The sequence below is a fragment of the Acomys russatus genome, chromosome 19, assembly GCF_903995435.1.
Source record: "Acomys russatus chromosome 19, mAcoRus1.1, whole genome shotgun sequence".
Taxonomy (NCBI): Eukaryota; Metazoa; Chordata; class Mammalia; order Rodentia; family Muridae; genus Acomys; species Acomys russatus.
In genome coordinates, this window is record NC_067155.1 from 11,666,719 (window position 1) to 11,688,493 (window position 21,775).

General features: G+C 44.6%; 1 protein-coding gene across 1 annotated transcript in view; it reads right to left on the reverse strand.

Moving 5' to 3' along the window:
• Positions 1 to 21,775, reverse strand: part of Sae1 (SUMO1 activating enzyme subunit 1) — a 54,077-nt gene that overhangs the window by 27,428 nt on the left and 4,874 nt on the right. Inside the window, exons 2-5 of the mRNA XM_051162467.1 lie at positions 17,690 to 17,801; positions 12,769 to 12,942; positions 11,053 to 11,195; positions 8,536 to 8,635 (exon numbers count right to left, since the gene is read on the reverse strand). Coding sequence (XP_051018424.1) covers positions 8,536 to 8,635; positions 11,053 to 11,195; positions 12,769 to 12,942; positions 17,690 to 17,801 — 529 coding nt within the window. The remainder of the gene's footprint in view (positions 1 to 8,535; positions 8,636 to 11,052; positions 11,196 to 12,768; positions 12,943 to 17,689; positions 17,802 to 21,775) is intronic.

Here is a 21,775-nt window from a genome sequence, read left to right on the forward strand (position 1 = left end):
AAGCTGTGTATCTAAATTACTTCTTGTCTTCTTGTGCTAAGGTTGGCCCTGTGGCCTTACAACTGCTGAGCAAATGCTCTACCACTGAGCTAGCCCCAAGTCAAATTATCTGGATTTTAAAGTGTAATATATTTAGTGATTTCCCCTCTAAACATTAGGAAACAACTAAAAAGAAAAACCACCACAGGGCTGGAAAGACACTTCAGCAGATAAAGATGCGGTCACCAAGCCTGACAACCTGAGTTCCATCCCTCGGAACCATGTGATGGGAGAAAAGAACTGATTCACACAAGATGTCCCCCTCCAAAACACACGCACGCACGCACACAGGTGCACCCACAGACAAAGTAATAAAAAATTTAAAATAAAAGGAGCATATGTGAACTAGAAGAGACAGCACAGCAGTTAAAACTACATACTGTTCTTGCAGAGGACCTAAATTCAATTGCCAGTACCCATGTCCAGTTCCTAAAGTCGTGTAATTCCCATTCCATGAGGTCTGAAGCTCCTAGCGTGCATAGATATGTGAACCTATGTACACATGCCTATAATTAAAAATAAACATTAAAAAAACAACAACAACAAAAACTCAAACATGACTTACTGTTCCCTGAGTAATACAGTCCAAAAGTTGAGCCCTTCTACCCACACATAGACATTTTCTGGGGAGAGAATTTCCAAGCAAGCATGTAGGCGATGGGTGTCTGGGTGAAAGGTCCAACCAGATAGACGAAGGCTATCCCTACAGAAACAGTAGCATGACACTGGTTGCATCCAATGGCTGACACAAACAAATATTGGAATTTAGGGAGGCAGGCTTGCTTTCTGAAGAAAATTAATACACAGAACAGTAAGAAACTAAAATGAACACTGTGCTGAGAGGTATTCATGTGAACTTACTGGGAATATAGTGAGAAATAAAAGTGGTTGGTTATTGGGTAGGCGTGTTGTAGGCTTGTAATCCCAGCATGTGACAGGCAAGCTGGCTAGCTAGACTAGCTTAAATGGTGGGCTTTAGGTTGTAGCAAGACACCTCACCTCATGATGAAAGTTAAACACAGCAACCAAGGAAGACAACCTGATTATCAACCTCAGGCAGCCTCTAGCGCAACTTGGTTCCTGCAAGCATGCACAACCCTATGTGAATAAACATGAATGGTATAAATGTGCAGGTCCGCTCATCTAGATTTAGAACTGATGAGACACTGGTGAGAAATGAGAGAGTACCATTTAAAAAAAAAAAAAAGATTTATTATGTTTACAGTGTTCTGTCTGCATGTACACCTGCATGCCAAAAGAGAGCATCAGATCTCATTATAGATGGTTGTGGGCCACCATGTGGTTTCCGGGAATTGAACTCAGAATCTTTGGAAGAGCAAGTAGCGCTCTTAACCTCTGAGCCATCTCTCCAGCCCACCATTTAAAAAAAAAAAAAAAAAAAAAGACCTCTCCACAAAACATTTATATCATAGAAGAAAAAGAACAACCTCTTAGAGGCTAGAGAGTTGACTCAGTGGGTCTGATTGTTAGCATCCACAAGGCAGCTCACAACTATCTGTAACTCCCCAGTCCCAGGAACCTGACCCTCTTCTGGCCTCCATAAAAACTGCACGCATGTGGTACACATTCATGCAGACAAAACACCCACACACGGCTGGGCGTGGTGGTGCACGCCTTTAATCCCAGCACTCGGGAGGCAGAGGCAGGTGGATCGCTGTGAGTTCGAGGCCAGCCTGGTCTACAAAGTGAGTTCAGGATGGCCAAGGCTACACAGAGAAACCCTGTCTTGAAAAACCAAACCAAACAAAACAAAAACACCCACACACACATAAAATAAAGAATTTTTTTTTCCTTTAAAAAATTTCAAGACAAGGTTTCTCTGTGTAGCCTTGGCTGTACCAGACTCATGTTGTTGACCAGGCTGACCTCGAACCTGCCTCTGCCAGGATTAAAGGTATATGCCACCACGCCCAGCTCACAGCATAGTTTCTTTTTTTTTTTTTTTTTTCTTTTGGTTTTTCCGAGACACGGTTTCTCTGTGCAGCCTTAGCTGTCCTAGACTCACTTTGTAGACCAGGCTGGCCTCGAACTCACAGCGATCCACCTGCCTCTGCCTCCCGAGTGCTGGGATTAAAGGCGTGCGCCACCACGCCCGGCCACAGGACAGTTTCTAACAGGAAAAGTTTATATACCTGAATGCCATCAACAGCACAGACACAAAACATTAACACATTCATACAAAAGAAGCCCTGCAGCGCTGTGCAAGAGGGCTTGTTATGGTGGTGTAGGTTGTGTATACATGTTCTGCAACTCCCATGCCAGCAGCTACAGGTGCTTATTTATCGAGCACAAGGTGTCTGTTTTTATACTATATTTAATATTAAATGGCCATATGTGGCTAGTAACTACCACAAAGGACAGCAAAGCTCCCCAGACACACAGATGGTCCCACCAACATAACACCTCTCTTACAGAGCAGGTGGCAGCACACATGCAACATGAAACCAGTTTTGAAGCAGCGAGGAGACACGGTGAGCAAGTCTAGATATGCTGCTGTTCAGACACGAGAAGAAAGCCAGGGAAGGAGAACCAACTGCTCATAACAATTAGAAAGGCTCAGCCACACCAGAGATGTTTGCTACTTGACCTTGGCAGCATGTAAGGTGCTAGTTAAGAGTCTTAGTTTATTCTTAAACTCTTGTATAGAAAGTTACTTGGGTTTTTTACTTTTTTTTGTTGTTGTTGTTGCTGTTGTTTGGTTTTTTTGTTTTGTTTTGTTTTGTTTTTTCCGAGACAGGGTTTCTCTGTGTAGCCTTGGCTGTCCTGGACTCCCTTTGTAGACCAGGCTGGCCTTGAACTCACAGCAATCCACCTGCCTCTGTCTCTCGAGTGCTGGGATTAAAGGGGTATGCCACTACTGCCCAGCTCTTTTCTAATTTTTATTTAAATTTTTTTTACAGGCATTGATGCTTTACTTGCATGTGTGTGAAGGCATTGGATTCCCTCGAACTGGAATTATAAGCAGTTGTAAACTGCACTGTGGGTGCTAGGAATTGAGCCCGGATCCTCTGGAAGAGCAGCCGGTGAGCACTCTTAACTGCTGAGGCCTTCTCTCCACCCCACCTTTTTTTTTTTTTTTAAAAAAAGAGTAACTACAAACAACCCATGTACTCATTTTACTTAGGTATGTGAATGCTATACAGTACACGAATGCCTGTTGGATGCCCCTGGATTTGGGGTCCTCTACAAAAGCAAAAAGTGCTCTTCAACACTGACATGTCTTCAGCTACCAAAGTCTGAGTTCTTTGGATCTACAAACATGATTAAACTCAAAGGCAAGGGTGAGTGGGAGTCTGCCCCTTTCAGCGTCTTTTTCATCACACATCCTAGAAGTCCAACAGTCACCTCTTTAGGGTTAAAATAAAGCAGAGAACAAAGAAAAGGTTGACAGAGATTAGTATGCTAACACCGAGAATGTCGGTGTCTAATTTAGACGGACACACACGTATCAGATACAGTGGCATGCTCCTAAATGCCGTGCACTCCGCATTCTGAAGGAGAAAGACTGAAAAGACAAGGACTCTTTGGGTTACAGACTGAGTTCAAACCCAGCTGGGTACCCTTTGTCAATCATGGAAAGAGGAATGAAAAGAGAAAGGGAGGGCCAGGGATGGATAGACAAATGGACAGACAGACAGACACACACACACACACACAAATGGATGATGAGGGCTTAGCCTCTCCGCGTTGACTTCACTGGAATTGAGAAATTTTTCCCCACAAGGGAAGACATCACTCCCCACCCATCTCAGTGTTCTTCCCTGGGAAAGCTGGTACTAGTCTCCCACCAAACTGCAGATACTGCTGCACCTCATGCCTCACCCAGTAGTTCTCAACCTTTCTAGTGCTATAAACACTTAACAAACCTCCTCATATTGTGGTGACCCCCAACCATAATGTTTTTTTTTTTTTAAGGTTTTCAAGACAGAGTTTCTGAGTAGCCTTGGCTGTCCTGAACTCAGCTGAGGACCAGCCTCTGTCTCCCCAGTGCTGGGATTAGAGGCGTTGCACAAAACTACCATCTATTTTCAACTGTAATTCGGCTACTATTATGAACCATAATGTAAATATTTGTGTTTTCTGATGGTCTTAGGCAACCACTGTGAAAGGTCACTTAAAAGGAGTTGAGAACCTCTGTTCTAACCCCAGCAATCTTGACACCTGGGAGGGCTTTAGCTCTTACTGGCCTGGAGGATTCTGTCCTGACAATTCAGTGAGTTACTTCTAAGTATTTCTGGGCAAGTTTCTTATCTTCTTTGGAATTCTGTTCTCTTAGATCAAGTAACTGATCTAATTCATTTACTTCATCACAGTCGATTCCATAATCTAGGTTTAAAATGACAAAGATCTCCTTTAGGTTGTTATTTTCTGCCGCAGGAAGGTGCCACTACAGTGAACTCTATTTCCTGATTATGACTGTGCTAAGCACTGGCCTAGGAATATGGCAATAAACAAAAACTCTGCTGCCCTTAGGAACTAAAATCTAGTGTTTTAAAAGCACGTTAGTATATTTATTCATTTACTATTGTGCACAAATACAGAAGTCAGAGGCCAATTTGTAGGGGTTGATTCTCCCTCCCACCATGTGTGTCTGTGTCCTGGAAAACCAACTTGAGCCATGTAGTTGGGTGACAAGTCCCTTTATCCACTCTGCCACCATCTGACCAGCCTAGGAACTAAAATCTATAGGGAAGACTGGGGCAGTGGCTCTGTGTTAAAACAAACAACCCACTGCATATATAACACGTAAGAAGCCCAAACACAGACACACACAAAGTAAACAAATGTAAGTTAAAAACCAAAGTTCCAAAAAGATGCTAACAAACTCCTGAAGTGCCAGCTGCCTCCAGTCAGGCCTTTCCTACTGCCCTATTTATCACAGGCAAATATGTGCTAGAAAGGCCCAAGCTTCCTAGATGTGTGAAAACCACAAGCTCTGTTTTCCTCTTTGTTTTTTTGAAGTTTCTAATTTAGGAGCACACCATGTACCTTGAACCCAAAGTGGTTTTACAACATTTGATTGAACCTAGGACAAGTGGGAGGAGAGGGGGACTATGACTGAAACCTTTCACAGGAAACAGGAAGTAGCTGCTTCCCCCACCCCATGCTGCAATCTGAGTAGAGCCCAACTAGTTATTCTGTACAATTTAGGAAACCTTAAAATCTGGGTGAAGGAACTTCTTAACTGGACAGAACTTCAAGATCCCAGGGCCACTGGGCTGGGTGGCAGGAAGATCTGGGTGAGGTTGGTCTACATTCTGAGTTCCAGGACAGCCAGGTTGGCAGCAAGAACTTGCATCAAAAAATTCTAAGAAAAATAAATCCCAAGGCCCTCTCTGCTCAAATGGAGAAGTTGTTACTACCAGGTGGCAAAGCCACAGGCCAAACAGTGCCACACCCTGTCCTTGCACTGTGTTCTTGGTGAGACACAAAGCTAAGGTCTGGAATCCAGGGGATTGTCAAAAGGAATGTGCTGCATGCCGAGCACCCTCAAGGGCTCAGGGCTGGAATCCCAGCTCAACAGTCCTATTGTAACAGCTGACTAACAAAGTCAGCTGGGGAATATTTTGATATCTTCAATTTCTGGCCCCTGTAAGGAAGACACAGGACAAAAGGCAAAGGGCCGGCAGAGCCCTCAGCAATGGCACATCAAGGCTGCCAAATACTGGCCTGGGCTCCCCACATTCTCCTCATAGTGACATAAAGTGGCTCCCAAATGAAGCTTCCATATCCACCCTAGTGGGCAGCACCAGAAGGGACTCCAGGGAAACTTCCAGCTGCAAATGGCTAACAAAGCAAAGGCTTTTTCCATCTGAATGCAAAATGCAGGCCTCAATCAGAGTAGGCCCTTAAGCCATAAACCCTTAACACCAGGGCCAAGTGTCACACTTGTAAGAGGGTGTGATTTATAAACTGACAGAGCCGCCCACAAAGCTCCTTTTGTGCTCCTCCACTTGTTAACAATTTCTCTCCCCACCAAACTCAGGCAGCCATGCAGAGAAAGCCTGACTGGGCCTCAAAAAGAAAGGGCCCCAGGTTTGGCCCAAACTCTAATGTTCACTCTGGGTAATTACAGTCCTGTGAATAGACACTAAAATTAGAGCTTAATAATTCCTCTGCATCAGGCTCACAGATAAAGCAATACCAACACAAACACAAAAGGGGAAAGAAATGCATAGTTCTGCCTTCCTGAAGGGACTTGGTTCCGCTTCTGTGGACCCCTACCCCTCAATGCAACTTTAACTGAACGTTCCAACCTGCTGGTTTCCTTTCTCAACATTTAAATCTATACAGCAAAGGGTAAATATGGGATTGGTCCCATCATTTCTCACTTAACAAAACCAGTATCAGCCACTTTGAATTGTTTTCCTCAGTATAAAAAATTCCCTTCTCTGACACCAGCTGGAGAAACTGCTGCCTTCTGACCCCTTTCCTAACTGCTTTCTCTAAACTAAGATCAAATGGGCTGGAGAGATGGCTCAGAGGTTAAGAGAATTGCTTGCTCTTCCAAAGGTTCTGAGTTTAATTCTCAGCAACCACATAGTGGTTCACAACCATCTATAATGAGGCCTAGTGCCCTCTTCTGGTATACATGCAGGCAAAACACTGTGCAGTTAATTAATAAATAAATCTTTTTTTTTTTTTTTAAAGATTTATTTATTCATTATTATGTATACAGTGCTCTGCCTACAGGTACACCTATAGGCCAGAAGAGGGCATCAGATCACATTATAGATGGCTGTGAGCCACCATGTGGTTGCTGGGAATTGAACTCTGGACCTCTGGAAGAGCAGGCGGCACTCTTAACCACTGAGCCATCTCTCCAGCCCATAAATAAATCTTAAAACAAAACAAAACTTTAAAAAAAAAAAAAAAGATTAAACACCCCAGGTTCTATATCCAATACTGAATAAGACACACACACACACTACCACCACCACCAGTGATTACTATATACATAATTTTTTGGTTTTCTGTTTGGTTGTTTGGTTGGTTTTGGTTTTTTGAGACAGGGCTTCTCTTAGAGAGATCCACCTGCCTCTGCCTCCCAAGTGCTGGGATTAAAGGCATGCACAACCACCACTACCTGGCACTATACACATATTAAAAGCCTCTCTGTTTTGAGGCAAAGTCTCAAAGTAGCCTAGGTTAATCTGGAACTTCTGGCCCCCAGTCACTACCTGGATTATAGGTATAAGCCATCAAGCTCCATTCTTCATCTTTTGGAGACAGGATGTATTTACTGAATCTGGAACTCACTACACTGACCACCAGCAAGAACCAGGAATGCTCTTGTCTCTGCCTCCCTGGGAATGGTTTTCATACTAGCATAAATTGCCATGTCTAGGGGCTGGGAGAGATGGCTCAGAGGCTAAGAGTACTGTTATCTGGTGCTTTCTTCTGGCTTGTAGGCACACATGCAGGGAGAACACTGTATACGTAATAAATAAATAAATCTTTAAAGAAAAAAAAAATGTCATGCCAAACTTTCTCCCCATGATATCTGGGGATGAACTTGGTCTGTGATGCCTCAAAACTGTCTGTCAACTCCAGTCCCTGGAGGGTCTGCTCTCCTCTCCTTGTCTCTGAGGGCACTGTTACATTGCGCGACAGACACACACACACACACACACACACACACACACACACACACACACACACACACACACACACGTAAAGCACCTATACACAAAAAGGTTTTAAAAAAAAGCGTACACCGAGAAACCCAGTCTGTGTGGTGGGAATGTGACATTGAGCAAGACATTCAACATGAGCTGGTGATGTGTACTTGTGCACATTACGTACAAGCATAGCTACGAGTGAATGAAAGGCAGAAAAAAAACAATTCAAGTTTCAACTAGTTCCTGACCAGTGGACCTTACCAAACTGTATACAAATCTAAAGAAAGAAAATGACTAAGAGGATGATAAGGGAGGGAAAAAGTAGTGACCTCTGCTCCAGTCTGTCACACTGCTCCAGACACCAGAGGTCAAAACTGTTATGTTCATGGTGGCACACACCTTTAATCCCAACACTCAGGAGGCAGAGGCAGGTGGATTGCTGTGAGTTCCAGGCCAGGCTGGTATACAAATCGAGCCCAAGACACCTAGGGCTGACATAGAGAAAAATCTTGTCTCTGAAAACCTAAAAGCCTAAAAACAAACAAACAAAAAAGATGTTATGGTCTGTGCCAAATAAGTTAACAAGCTTGTCACATCTGGCCAAATGGTGCCATACCAGAATAGTTCCTGAATTAATTTGAACAGGCTGCCAGAATTATAAAAGATTTATGATTTTCTTGAAGCATTTTTATTTTTAATGTAAACCTATTTTCTGAGGGAAAAGCTAGTTAGAATCAGTAGCAGCCAGACCACATATTAAGTGAGCAGAGCCCAGTCTTAGGCTTCCCTTCAGGGCTCCGCCATCTGCAGTTATGGAAGGCCCTCTCCGTAAGGCCTCAGCTCTCTACAGTACCTTTTTGACCATGGTTGTCTCAGAGGAATCAAGTTTTGCTCTCTTGGTATCAGGTCCATCTTCTACTCCTCGGCCAACTTTGGCAACTTTGGTTTTCTCTCTACAGAGTGAGAATGGAAAGATACTGGGTTTGAGTCACAAGTCACATCACCAGAATATGAATTTTTAAAAATGCTATCAGCTCACAGAATAATACTGTCTAAGAGCAAAAAGCTAAGTTCAAGGCCAGGCTGGTCTACAGAATGAATTCCACGACAGCCAGGGCTAAACAGACAAACAAACAAACAAAAAAGCAAAGTCTTTGGGGTCAATGAGGCCTGGGTTCAGCCACTGAAACTGTAAATAAAAACCATTGCAGGTCTTGTAAATGAGTTAACCTCTCTGGGAATAGCTGTCCCGGTGTGATTATGGGAAGAAAAGAGCATAAGCAAACTGCTTAGCATAACCAAGCTCCCATAAACCAAAGAGGCTGCTTTGCAACAGAGCCAAAACTAATTTCTGCTGTGGGAATTTCAGGCTAGAATATACCAGCTAACTGTCCAATGCATAACAAGCTGACCTTTCTAAAGCTTCTGTGTGGCTAGGGTAGGAGATGGTGAGAACATGCTTTCTCCTTTCCAAGTATTTTTTTCTCTTTTTTGGTTTTCAAGACAGGGTTTCTCTGTGCAGCCCAGGCCGGCCTAGAACTCAAGAGATCAGCCTGCCTCTGCCTCCCATGTGCTGGGATTAAGGTTTGTGCCACCATTACCATCCAGCTCAAAATTTAATTTTACAGCCAAGAAATTTGTGGGCCAGAGAAATACCAATGACTTGCTGGAAAGACTAAACAACGAGAACACTGCTTAGTAGGACGCTCCGCCCAACTGTATCACTTATTGGTAGGCTTCAGATGCTGTAAAACTGAGGAAGGAGGGAGAGAGGGAAGGAGGGAGCGAGAGGTGGGAGAATATGCTGGCCAAATACCCAACTCATCTAATTATATAAATACTCTATCGTCTACCATCTTTCACTTAGAAGCTGTAAATAAAAACCACTGCAGGTCTTGTCATGTGAGAATTATTAAGCTCTACAGCCTCCTGTTCAAAATGAGGGATAAGGTCTGTCTGCTCCACAGTAGGCTCTGACTCTGGAGCTTTTCTAAGGTAGGTAGAATGTGCCCGTTAACTAGCAAGTACTCTTCCACCGTCTCTCGAAATGCAAGCACAAGCTAGGGAACAAGCCTTCCCTGGACAGCATATGAGTCCCAGCCCTCAAGTTCAGGAAGCTGGGACACCACATGATGCACTTTGTCCACAACATTGCCTGCTTTGGGCTTCAGAGGATGTACTGGCTGGTTTTGTGTCAACTTGACACAAACTAAAGTCATCATAGAGAAAGGAGCTGCAGTTGAGGAAATGCCTCTATGAGATCCAGCTGTAAGGCAGTTCTCAGTAAGTAACCAATGGGGGAAAGGGTCCAGCCCATTGTGGGTGGTACCACCCCTGGGCTGGTGATTTTGGGTTCTATAAGAAGGCAGACCTGAGGCTGGAGAGATGACTCAACAGCTAAGAGCACTGGCTGCTTTTCCAGAGGCCCTGAGTTCAATTCCCAGTAACCACACGGCAATTCACAGCTGTTTGTAACCTCAGTTCCAAGGGACCTGACACCCTCACAGAGACATGCATGCAGGCAAAACACCAATAGACGCGCGCGCGCGCACACACACACACACACAAAAATAATAATTTTTTTTAAAAAAAGTGCAGGCTTGCAAATTCCAGCACTTTGGGAGGCAGAGGCAGGTGGATCGCTGTGAGTTTGAAATGAGCCTGGTCTACAAAGTAAGTCTGGGACAGCCAAGGCTACACAGAGAAACCCAGTCTTGAAAAAAACTTAAGAAAAAAAAAGGGCAGTCTGAGTAAGCCAGGGCGAGCAAGCCAGGAAGCCTCCACAGCCTCTGCATCAGCTCCTGCCTCCAGGTTCCTGCCCTTCCGAGTTACTATCCTCACTTCCTCTGGTTATGAACAGCAACGTGGAAATGTAAACTGAATAAACTTTCTCCTCCTCAATTTGCATTTTGGTCATGGGTTTTGTCCCAGCAATACAAACCCTAACTAAAATTGGTGGTATCATTGTTTTTGAAGGGTTGGCTCCAGTATCTCCTAAAATTCTGAACCTACAAGTTGAGGGAGTGTGGTAACACATGCCTTTGATCCTAGCACTCAGGAGGCAGAGGTAAATCCCTTGAGTTGGAAGCCAGCCTGGTCTACAGAACGAGTTCCAGGACATCCAAACAGAAAAACCTGACTCAAAAACCAAAACAAAACACTCCAAAAACCCCCAAAACCCAAACAAACAAACAAACAACAAAAATGTGAACCCACAAAACACTGAATTTAATAATTTAATTTGTTAATCGCTTGTTTCAGAATGTTCTCAAGTACTGCAGTAAAGTAAGCTACTTCATTAGGGCAGTTGGTTTCCTATTCAACTGTGGAAAGGCAATGTTCCCTTCTGCCCTCTCCTCCCAACACTTACTCTACAAACTCATGCTCTCCAAGATTGGCAAAGGTGTACCCATGGTACCCAAAGACATCCCCTGTGAAGAACTTGATGCTGTTTCTGTGACAGATCTGGTCCACTTTAACAATGACATCCCTGGAGCAGCAAGTCAGGCACACCTGCAGGGAGACAGGAACTGACTGGTAAGGGCTGCAAACTGTGACTCACTGCCTGCTGTCCACATAAATCTTAAATTAACTGTCTCTCTGGCAGGCTTACGACCAGTTTCAACAGGTTCAACAGGTTCTTTGGGTGCTATGACTAAAAGACAAAAGAGAAGTTGCAGGTTTCAGGGTGTTGAAAATATAAATGATATCATGGCCACTTTTGAAAACTAAGAGAAGGGTTTAGTTAGAAAGTAAAACCACTCGAGAGAATCTGTTCCCTTAATCCATGTACACATAAGCTACACTTCATAGTGCTCATGAAGACAGCAATATTAAGGCAATCTCAACTATCACCTAAGCAGTTAAAACCAAGCAAGTTCTGGTGACAAGTAAAATATCAGTTTTGTGTTTTTTTTTTTAAATGACTCAAAGGTCAGGTTTGAAGACAGACAGACAGACAGACACACACACACACACACACACACACACACGTTTAATTCCAGTACAAAGGAGGAAAGTCAGGCAAATCTCTGAGTTCAGGGCCAGCCTGGTCTAGAGTGAGTTCCAGAATAGCCAAGGCTACATAGAGAAATCCTGTCTCAAAAAACAAAAAAATAAAAATAGCCTCATGTAGTCCAGGCTGGCCTCAAACTGTCTTGATCTCCTATTCCTTCCTGCTTCCATGAGCCAAATGTTGGCATTATGGACATGTGCTACTAAGCTTGGTTAGGTATGCTTTCTTTCTTTTTTTGTTTGTTTTTTTTTTTTTTTTTTGAGACAGGGTTTCTCTGTGTAGTCTTAGCTGTCCTGGACTCACTTTGTAGACTAGGCTGGCCTTGAACTCACATCCATCCACCTGCATCTGTCTCCCAAGTGCTGGGATTAAAGGTGTGCTCCACAGCACTCGGCTTTTTTTTACTTTTGTTGTTATTGTGTTCTGTTTCGTTTTTGGAGACAGAGTTTCTCTGTGTTATCTTAGCTGTCCTGGACTCACTTTGTAGACCAGGCTGGCCTCGAACTCACAGAGATCCGCCTGCCTCTGCCTCCCAGGTACTGGGATTAAAGGCGTGTGCCACCACGCCCGGCTTAGGTATGCTTTCTTAACACAAAACACAAGCTGTGTCTTGGTACTTCTAACAAATACATGCAACTTACTTTTTATGTAACAAAACTAATCCATGACTTAAGTTTTCAGAAGAAGACATGACCAAAGATTTTAAAGGAAGATAAAACACTAATGCTGAATGAAATCCGATTTCGGGGAACATAAGCCCAGACAGAGAAGCAGGCATACAGCAAGCATCTCACAACCAACCACAATAGGTCTAACAGACTGGACCTACATAAAAACATTTATACAATGTGTCAAGCCCAAAGTACAGAAGAGTTTATAAGTGTCCATGCAATGTGTGGTTTCAAAGCTCCTCTTGCTGCGTAGCTCCGGCTGGCTGGCCTCAGGCTCGGCCAGTCTTCCTTCCCACATCTGTGCCCAAGTACCGGGGTTACGGGCATGGGTCCATACCGAGCTGCCATTGCTCTTGAACTGGCTTGACTCTCCCAGAAGGCTTGATACGAAGAAACTCACCGCATCAAACTGAGTGAAGAACGTCTCCGGCTTCTTCTCTATATCCTCAGTGTCCGCCTTTACGTCCACCATGGGGTTGAGATTCTGGGCTCGTTCCAAAGAGGCCTCTGCTCTATTTTGACCCACAGACCCGGTCCGAATCAAGAACTGAGCTCCAGAGTCTTCTGGAGATACCTAGGAAATAATTTCTCCTTAATTCTTGAGACTTCCCAGAATTTAAATCTCAAAGGCATCGAGCCTATAAGGGTGATAAAATGCTCACAACCAATTGCTATTATTGTTCCATCAAAAATTTGTCTAATGCAGACAGTTCTGGTTATTTTTTGTTAACTTTACACAATCTACAATCTAGAAAAGAAACCTCAGCTGACCTCCATCAGATTGGCCAGTGGGCAAGTCTGTAGTGCATTTTCTTGATTAATGACTGATTAATCCAAAGGGCCCGGCCTATTTGGAGTGGTGCTATCCCAGGGCATGTGGTCCTGGGTATAAAAGAAAGAAAACTGAGCAAGCCATGAGAAGCAGGTGGTAAGCAGCGTTTTTCCATGGCTTGTGGTTCAGGCTGTAACACAGGATGGTTCAAGAGCACCCCCTGGTGTTCAGAAAAGAAACTCTCTCCAAGCAAAGTCTAAGGTCTCTTCTACTTAAATTTGTTTAGATTAACTGCTAACAAAATGACTGATTACTAGTGCTATGCTCAGCAGTAAAGTGCTTCCCTAGCAGACCCTGAGCCTGACCTCTCTGAAGTGGAGGAATACACATGCACCAGGTAAGGAAGTGGAGGCAAGCAGAGTAATTAATTGATTTCACCATTAAGTGTGTCATTCAGAGACCTGGACTATTTGTGAGTAGATTCCATATCAAAGTATTTCATACACAAAACATCTAACAAATGACTTCACCACCTCACAGAGCTGGGTTCAGGGGAAGTCAGTCTCCTCCCTCTATCAGCCCCGCCCCCTCCAACTACCTACAACTTCTTCCTCAGTATCAAGAAAATGGCCCAAGTATTTTGGATTTTTTTTTTTTTTTTTTTTTTTTTTTTTTTTGGTTTTTCGAGACAGGGTTTCTCTGTGTAGCCTTGGCCATCCTGGACTCACTTTGTAGACCAGTCTGGCCTCGAACTCACAGCGATCCGCCTGCCTCTGCCTCCCGAGTGCTGGGATTAAAGGCGTGCGCCACCACGCCCGGCTTGGAAATATTTTTGTTTCTGGTTTTTGTTGTTGTTGTTTGTTTGTTTGTTTGTTTCTCTGTGTAGCGCAGGCTGACCTTGAACTCATGAAGATTCACCTGCCTCTGCCTCGGAGTGCTGGGATTAAAGACATGTGCCACCTTACCCTGCAAGTGTCATGTGTTTAAGTCACCACATCCTGTTGGGATCTCACTCCCTACTGCAAGGCTAACAATCTGTGATTAAGAGCAGTAGCCCTGGTGGGCTGGAGAAACGGCTCCGAGCTTAAGAATACTGGCTGTTCTTCCAAAGGGCTTGAGTTCAATTCCCAACAACCACATAGTGGCTCACAGCCATCTATAATGAGATCTGGTGCCCTCTTCTCACCTGCAAGGCAGAACACTATATAAATAAAACAAAAAAGCGAACAAACAAAAACAAAACAAAAGAACAGTACCTCTGGACCATTCCAATTAGAGTCAAGTCCTGGTTCAATCACGTGATGGACACTCACCATTCCACAGATAATACCTGCTACATAACGTCCTACCTGCCTGAGCTCTCAGAGCCTGGCTCTTCTCTTCCCTTGGGAAGACATTCTGGTCTCCATAAAGCCTCTGAGGTACAGCTGTGTGTAAGATTCCATCTCAGGTCTATTTAATACTCTGCATAGTTCCAAAAACCAACCCACTGGCCTTTTTAGTTCCTACCAAGAGCTGGTGTCATTTCTCAAGTCACTTTTGGTGCAAACTATCCCCCACCATCCCCCCCCAACTGACTCTGTTAGGCTGAGACCCTGGCTATCCCACCCGACCTTCCTTACTCAATGTTCTCATCTACTGTCACCTTCTGGTGATACCCATCTAACTGCCTAAGCCCAAACCTTGTCTTCCCATGCCTGGCCTGCTGGAGTGCAGCCTTGCAGTGGCTGGCTAAGGGCATGGGCCCTGGGGTGAGGCTGCCTGTGTCCTGCATGGACTCCGTACCAAGACTGAGGGAGGCCTGCAATCATCAGGACCTCACATCTCTTCCCTCAATTTGCTTATCCAGCAAATGGTGGCATGTCCCAGAACTCAAGTAGTTCTAAGAACAACAAACAGTGACAATCACCTTCTACCCTGCTCTTGGCTTTCAGTTCTTGCACATACACACCAGAAGATTTCTCAAATCAGTGCACTTCCTGCATCTCTATCACTACAGCTGTTCAGACTTCTTATCTACACCACCTGGCAAAAGTCTGAAGTGGTCTCTACGCCCACTTCTTGAGTCAATCATAATTAATGCAGAGATTACTGATACACCCAAATATATCTAGAATGGAGAGATAAACCTGTTTTTTAGGATCCCAAGTGCGGGATTGAAACGGTCTCGTGAGAGAACAGGTGAGGTTAATTCACTAGAAGAGCAACCGCCGTGTGCAGGAACTTAATTGTTGCCAGCTGAAAAGATCCTGTGAACAGACTCTAGGAGGAGATATATAAATGAGCCCAGAACTGGAGGGGAGGGGGGTTGGAGACTTGGGATAGATTTGGCTATTCATCACCGCACTTCAAGACACCCCTAGAGAGAACCGCTCAAGGGAAGGCTTCGGGGCTCCAGCTACTGCTGAGGTTCTGGGCTCTGGTTACCCCAGGTTCCAGCAGAAGAAATCCTGCGGCTCACGCCCAGAGAATCGTTCCTTGGAACTGATATCCTTAAGGTGTCCATTAATCCTCATTTCCTATTGTTTTGGTTAGTCGGGTTATAAGTGATGTGTGCTCGGTCACTAAGTTGTTAATAAAATATATTGGTTAAGAAAGATCTAGATTAGCTATGTACTTTAATAATAGTGGTCTTCTTGATTGGAGGCCAAAGCTGGTCAGGTTCCCTTCTTTCTCCCTTCCTTTGAAACTGTTTAATGAATATTTACTTAGAGGGCTCCAGCAGCCCCTCCTAACTGTAACCCTGGAGTGCTTTATATCTGTATGGCTGACCAGGTTCTCTACATGGGGTTAAGAGCGTTCAAGGGAAGGCACTGTGGCCCTCCGCGTGAGTAGGGGAAGAAAATCAGCCCATGCTTCCCAACACGGGCAGCCCTTTGCAGGTGTCTGCTGCGCCATCAGAGCCCCTCCACACAGCCCTTGGTATGGATGGCCCTACTGGAGCCCACAGCCAGATGATGGCTTGGAGGCAGGTGTACTGACCCTCCTCCAGATGTACCCTGGCTCTAGAGGGCACTGCTGTCTTAGACGCGTCCTCTGTCCTGACAGCTTGCTCACAGATGTGTATTTCTCTAGGTTTTCTTTCTGTTTAAATGTTTGCTGTCTCAGTTTTGGTATGTAGCCCAGGATGACTTCAAACTTGCAGCAGTCCTCCTGCCTCTGGTTTGTTTGGTTTTTTTTTTTTTCCTTTTTATTTTTGTTTTTCGAGACAGGGCTTCTCTGTGTAGCCTTGACTGTCCTGGACTCGCTTTGTAGACCAGGCTGCCCTCAAACTCACAGCGATCTGCCCGCGCCTGCTTTCCAAGTGCTGGGATTAAAGGCGTGCGCCACCACCCAGCTGCCTCTGTTTTTTGAGTGCTGGGATTACAGGTACATACTACCATGCCAGAGTGGTTTAACTTAGAAACCAATTTTTCTTTTTCTTTTTTTTTTCCTTTTTCCTTTTTTTTTTTTTTTTTTTTTTTAATTAATTTATTCTTGTTACATCTCAATGTTTATCCCATCCCTTTAGAAACCAATTTTTAGATGGGGATGTAGCCCAGCTGGCATAGTATTTGTCTAGCTGGCAATGAAGCCCTGGGTTTGACCTCCAATGCTTCATAAATAGTGTGGTAGTTCATGCATGTAGTAACACTGGGGAAGAGGGACAAGATCTGATGTTCACTGCCACCTTCTGCAGAAGTTTGAGGTCATCTTAAGCTAACTGAAAGGCTGCCTTAGTAACAATAAAAAATGCCTTTAGTCTCTTTAATCCCTGCACTCATCAAAGGCAGGAAATCTCTGTGCGTTTGAGGCCAGCCTGATCTACACAGTAAGTTCCAGGACAGTGAGAAACTACACAGATGGACCATGACTCAAAACAAATAAAAGTTGTGGCTGTGACACTAAATAAGTAAAGCCCATGGTTCTCTTCACAGTGCAGTAGAAAATTTTAGTTTTTTGAGACCAAGTCTCATGTAGCTTTGAAGTTATACTCCAAGTCCCAAGGCAGCCTGAACTACACAGTGAGCCCCTGCTTCGAAAGACCAAGAAGCAAGTAAATAAACAAAATATTGGTAGAAAACCTACATGTCAGTTGAGGCTTAACAACGTGTAAAGAAATACTTTTATCCTGAAGGAAAGACAGGCCAGAGAAAGTGCACAGGGACAGACAGGGCACAGCCACGGTATCTCCATATGCCGTGCAGTTACCCTGGCTGTTCACTGTTCTCTGTATATAGTGTCTATACACCTTTTTGGTTCAGCACTCTCACAGTAACGTTAGTGAGCCATCTACAACAACATTATTGTGACTAATTTTTTAAGAGCCTTACTATGCAGCAAAGGCTAGGCTTGAACTTGCAATCCTGCCTCAACCACTGAGTGCTGGGATTATAGGAATGCACCATTACATCAAACTGAGCCATCTTTTAAATGTACCCATTCCTGAACCAGCCCAGACCTTGGGAACCAGGAGTCAAAGTATACACACAAGCCTTCAGACTCGGCTGCAGCGCCACTGAAGCTGGATGACCTGCTGCAGGGGAGAGGGCACTCGGCCGGTACACACCTGTTCGTGATCCAGCATGGTCAGTCCTTTCACTCCTGCCAGGATAAGATTCTTTGCAATTTCAGCCCCAAGTCCTTTCATGCCAACAATCAGCACCCGGGAAGCTCGAAGCCTGTAAAACACACGTTGTGTTAACCTGATAACCCCAAACAGTGGGAGTTACTCAACAGAAAAGAAAGCTTGATTTTCACTCTATGCACCGAAGCACCACTGAACCTTCAGATCTAGAAAATGAGTTCCAAATGATCCTGCACAATGTGTGCAAACAGAGCAGTGAATAAAGCAGCACTTCAAACCTAAGAGTAGATGACGGGGCTGGGATATAGCTCAGTTGGTAGAATACTTACTTGCCTTGCATGCATGAGGTCCTGCACAAATCCCCAGAACCACATAAAAATTAAAATAATAGAAAGAGGACAAAGGAAGATGCAATTTTAAACAGAACAGTGATGATGATGAAAACCTTTCTGACTGAGTACACCTGTAATCCAAGCAGCTGGGAAGCTGAGGCAGATCAGACTGGATTACAGAGACCTTGTCTCAACAACGAAAAGAAACCAGAAAAGGTGCTTTTAAATCCAAATGAAATAAACAACCAGTCAACATAGAGTTGAAAAGAAAGCATCCTAACTATATATAGAAAACTAACCCTGTAAACACAAATTCAAGAAAGGGATACTTGAAGTTGGGTGTGGTGGCACATGCCTTTAATCCCAGCACTCAGGAGGCAGACTGTTGTGTGTTCGAGGCCAGCTTGGTCTACAGAGTGAGTTCCAGTACGTCTAGGGCTGTTGCACAAGAAACCTTGTCTCCAACACAACCACCACCACCACCACCACCCTAAAAACAAAGAAAACGAAAAAAGGATGTTTGGCTTGACTGATGTTTCAGAGACAGCAAGAATATAGAGGCTGCAAAGCGGTGCACAAAGGATGTAAAAATATGAAAATGAGGGCACAGCATGAGAGCCCTGGTGGCACTGGACAGTTCCAGATTTATTTTCAAGCCACAGGGTGAGACTATAATGCCACAGCTCACAGAAGACCAGAGTGGTTCTGTGCACTACTATGCTAACCGAAGAGATGGTGAGAAGGGCAGCATATTGTGGAGTTGGGGACTGAGCTCAGGGGTCAGGAGCTCCAGCCATAGCACCCAATGAAGTATAACCCCAGCTCAGCAAGAGGAGCATTATTTAATCTGAAGCACACAAGCAAAACACATGGTAGCATGAAAAGTGTGTGTCTAAGAATGAGAAGGTGCCAGGCGTGGTGGCACATGCCTTTGATCCCAGCAGAGGCAGACAAATCTCTGAGTTAGAGGCCAGCACGGTCTACAAAGTGAGTCTAGGACAGCCAAGGCTACCCAGAGAAGCCCTGTCTTGGGGAAAGAGGGGTTACAGGTGCACACTTGTAACCCCAGCACTGGAGAGGTGGTAGGTTCAGAGACAGGCTTGGCTATGTGATAATTTTGAGCCTAGCCTGAGCATAATGAAACCAATAGGTAGGGGAATTGTTTCCTTCTCTGTGAAGAAAAAGAAAACAAAACCAACCAACCCAAGCCCATCATGAGGCAGAATTGTTTCATAGCATCTTATTTGGCACTCTTGATCCACGAATATCTAAAGTCAGAGCTTATCAGGTCTAAGAAGGCAATTCAGACCTTGCTTCTACGCTGTACCAAGGCCTCAAGGGCAGTGCAGGCCACCACAGCCACACTCAGGACTGGCTACTCAAAGCCTCCAGCACTGCCAGTGCTGCTGTCCTGGGTCCACCACACAGCAGGTAAGCTCGTCCAAGTGCTGACACCAGGAGCTCTTCTCCAAAATTACAATGATCACTGAGTACTTACATAGAATTACATTTAGAAGTCTTTAACTGGGGGCTGGAGAGATGGCTCAATCGTTAAGAGCACTGGCTGCTCCTCCAGAGGTCATGAGTTCAACTCCTAGCAACCACATGGTGGCTCACAACCATCTATAATGTGATCTGATGCTCTCTTCTGGAGTGCAGGTGTACATGCAGGCAGAGCACTGTATACATAATAATAAATAAATAAACCTTAAAAAAAAAAAAAAAGAAGTCTTTAACAAGCACAGTGGCTGTCAGGGGCTGGGGTACATCCCTATAATCCCAGCACTCAAGAGCCTATGGCAGAAGGATTGGGAGTTTGAAGCCAGGCGCGGCTATAGCACCATGTAATTCTAACACTAAAAAAAGAAAAAAACGAAACCACAAGCCCGGCGTGGTGGCGCACGCCTTTAATTCCAGCACTTGGGAAGCACAGGTAGGTGGATCTCTGAGTTTGAGGCCAGCCTAGTCTACAAAGAGAGTTCCAGGACAGCCAAGGCTACACACAGAAACCCCGTCTCGAAAAAACCAAAATCCAGCCAACCAACCAAAAACCCCAAAACAAAAACTAGACATGGTGGAGGACCCTATAATCCCAAGCACTTGGATCAGAAACGTAAAATCATTCTGTGCTCTAAGACCCTTTCTAAAGGCGGGGGGGGGGGGGGGAAGCAGCAAGGCATGATGATATACACCACACTAGTTCATATGAAAGCCAACTTTATGGCTATGTAGTAGAAATGAATACTCTCAAAAGAAAATTTTAAGCCAGACAATGGTGGTACACACCTTTTATCCCAGCAATCAGGAGGCAGAGGCAAGTGGATCTCTGGAGGCCAGCCTGGCCTACAGAGGGAGTTCCAGGGCAGCCAGAGCTACGAGAAACCTGTCTTGAAAAACAAAGGGGGGGGGGTGTGCAAATAAATGCAGGAAGATTACTGCAAATGTGAAGCCACCTTGGTCCTCAAACTGAGTTCCAAGCCTGTCAGGATCAAAACCACAAGCATCATCCAGACTCTAGAGCAACACCTGGCATGAAACAAACACAACACAGGTGGTTAGTAGACTTACTGCTCTTCAACCCCAACCACCTTCACTGTAAGAGCCTAGCTAGCCAATATACTTTTTCCGGCTGGAGAGGTGGTTTAGTGGAAAAGAGCACTGTCTTCTCTTCCAGAGGTCCTGAGTTCAAGCCCCAGCAACCACATGGTGGCTCACAGCCATATATAATATTATCTGATGCCCTCTTCTGGCATGTGGGTGTACATGCAGATAGAGCTCTCATACATAAAATAATAAAATATTTAAAAAAAAAAAAAAAAAAAAACTTTTTCCTCCCCAAGACAAGGTTTCTCTGTGTAGCCTTGGCTGTCCTGCAACTCACTTTGTAGACCAGGCTGGCCTCGAACTCACAGAGATCCGCCTGCCTCTGCCTTCCAAGTGCTAGGATTAAAGGCGTGCGCCACCGTGCCCAGCTCTAGCCATACACTTGAATCTGGAAATTTCAGCACTCATTCTCAAAAAGAATTGCTTGACACTTGGACTCATGCATCTCAGGTGGCCCTAAAACTATGTAGCAGAGGAGAACCTTGAACTTTGACCCTCCTGCCTCTACTTACAATGTGTAATAGGTGTGCACCTTCTTGCGCAATATATTTGGTACCAGGATCAAAGCCAGGCCCTCGTGCATGCTAGCAACTAAAATCTACAGCTCGCACTCCTTTCACTCTTCCTCTCTCTCTCTCTCTCTGTCTCCTTACGCTAGGGTACCCCTCCCACCTTTCCTTCTCCCCCATGCTCATTTAATAAACTCCTCTATAACATAAAAAAAAAAACTACAGCTCACATTTAGTTGTCCAGAACTGATCAACATATGCTACTTCACTATATTTATGTCCTGTTATTACAGACTCCTACCACCACCAAGCATGCCCTCAGCTTTCCACCACTGGTCTTCAAAATCAGAATATTCCACACCCCTATTTACGCTCCCTTACCCCAGTGCCATTTCCTCAGGGCCTGCGGTGGTTACTATTCACTGTCAACTTCATTAGATTTAGAATCACCATGTACACACAGCTCTGCTATATTCTAAGACAGTGGAAGATGGCAGACCTACCCTGACTGTGGGCAGCACAATCAATGGAGTGAGTCCACATTCAATAAAAAAGAGGGAAAAAAAGGCAGCAAGCTGACCCTGGTTCCAAAAGCAAAAGTGCCTGCTGCCTGAGATGCTAGC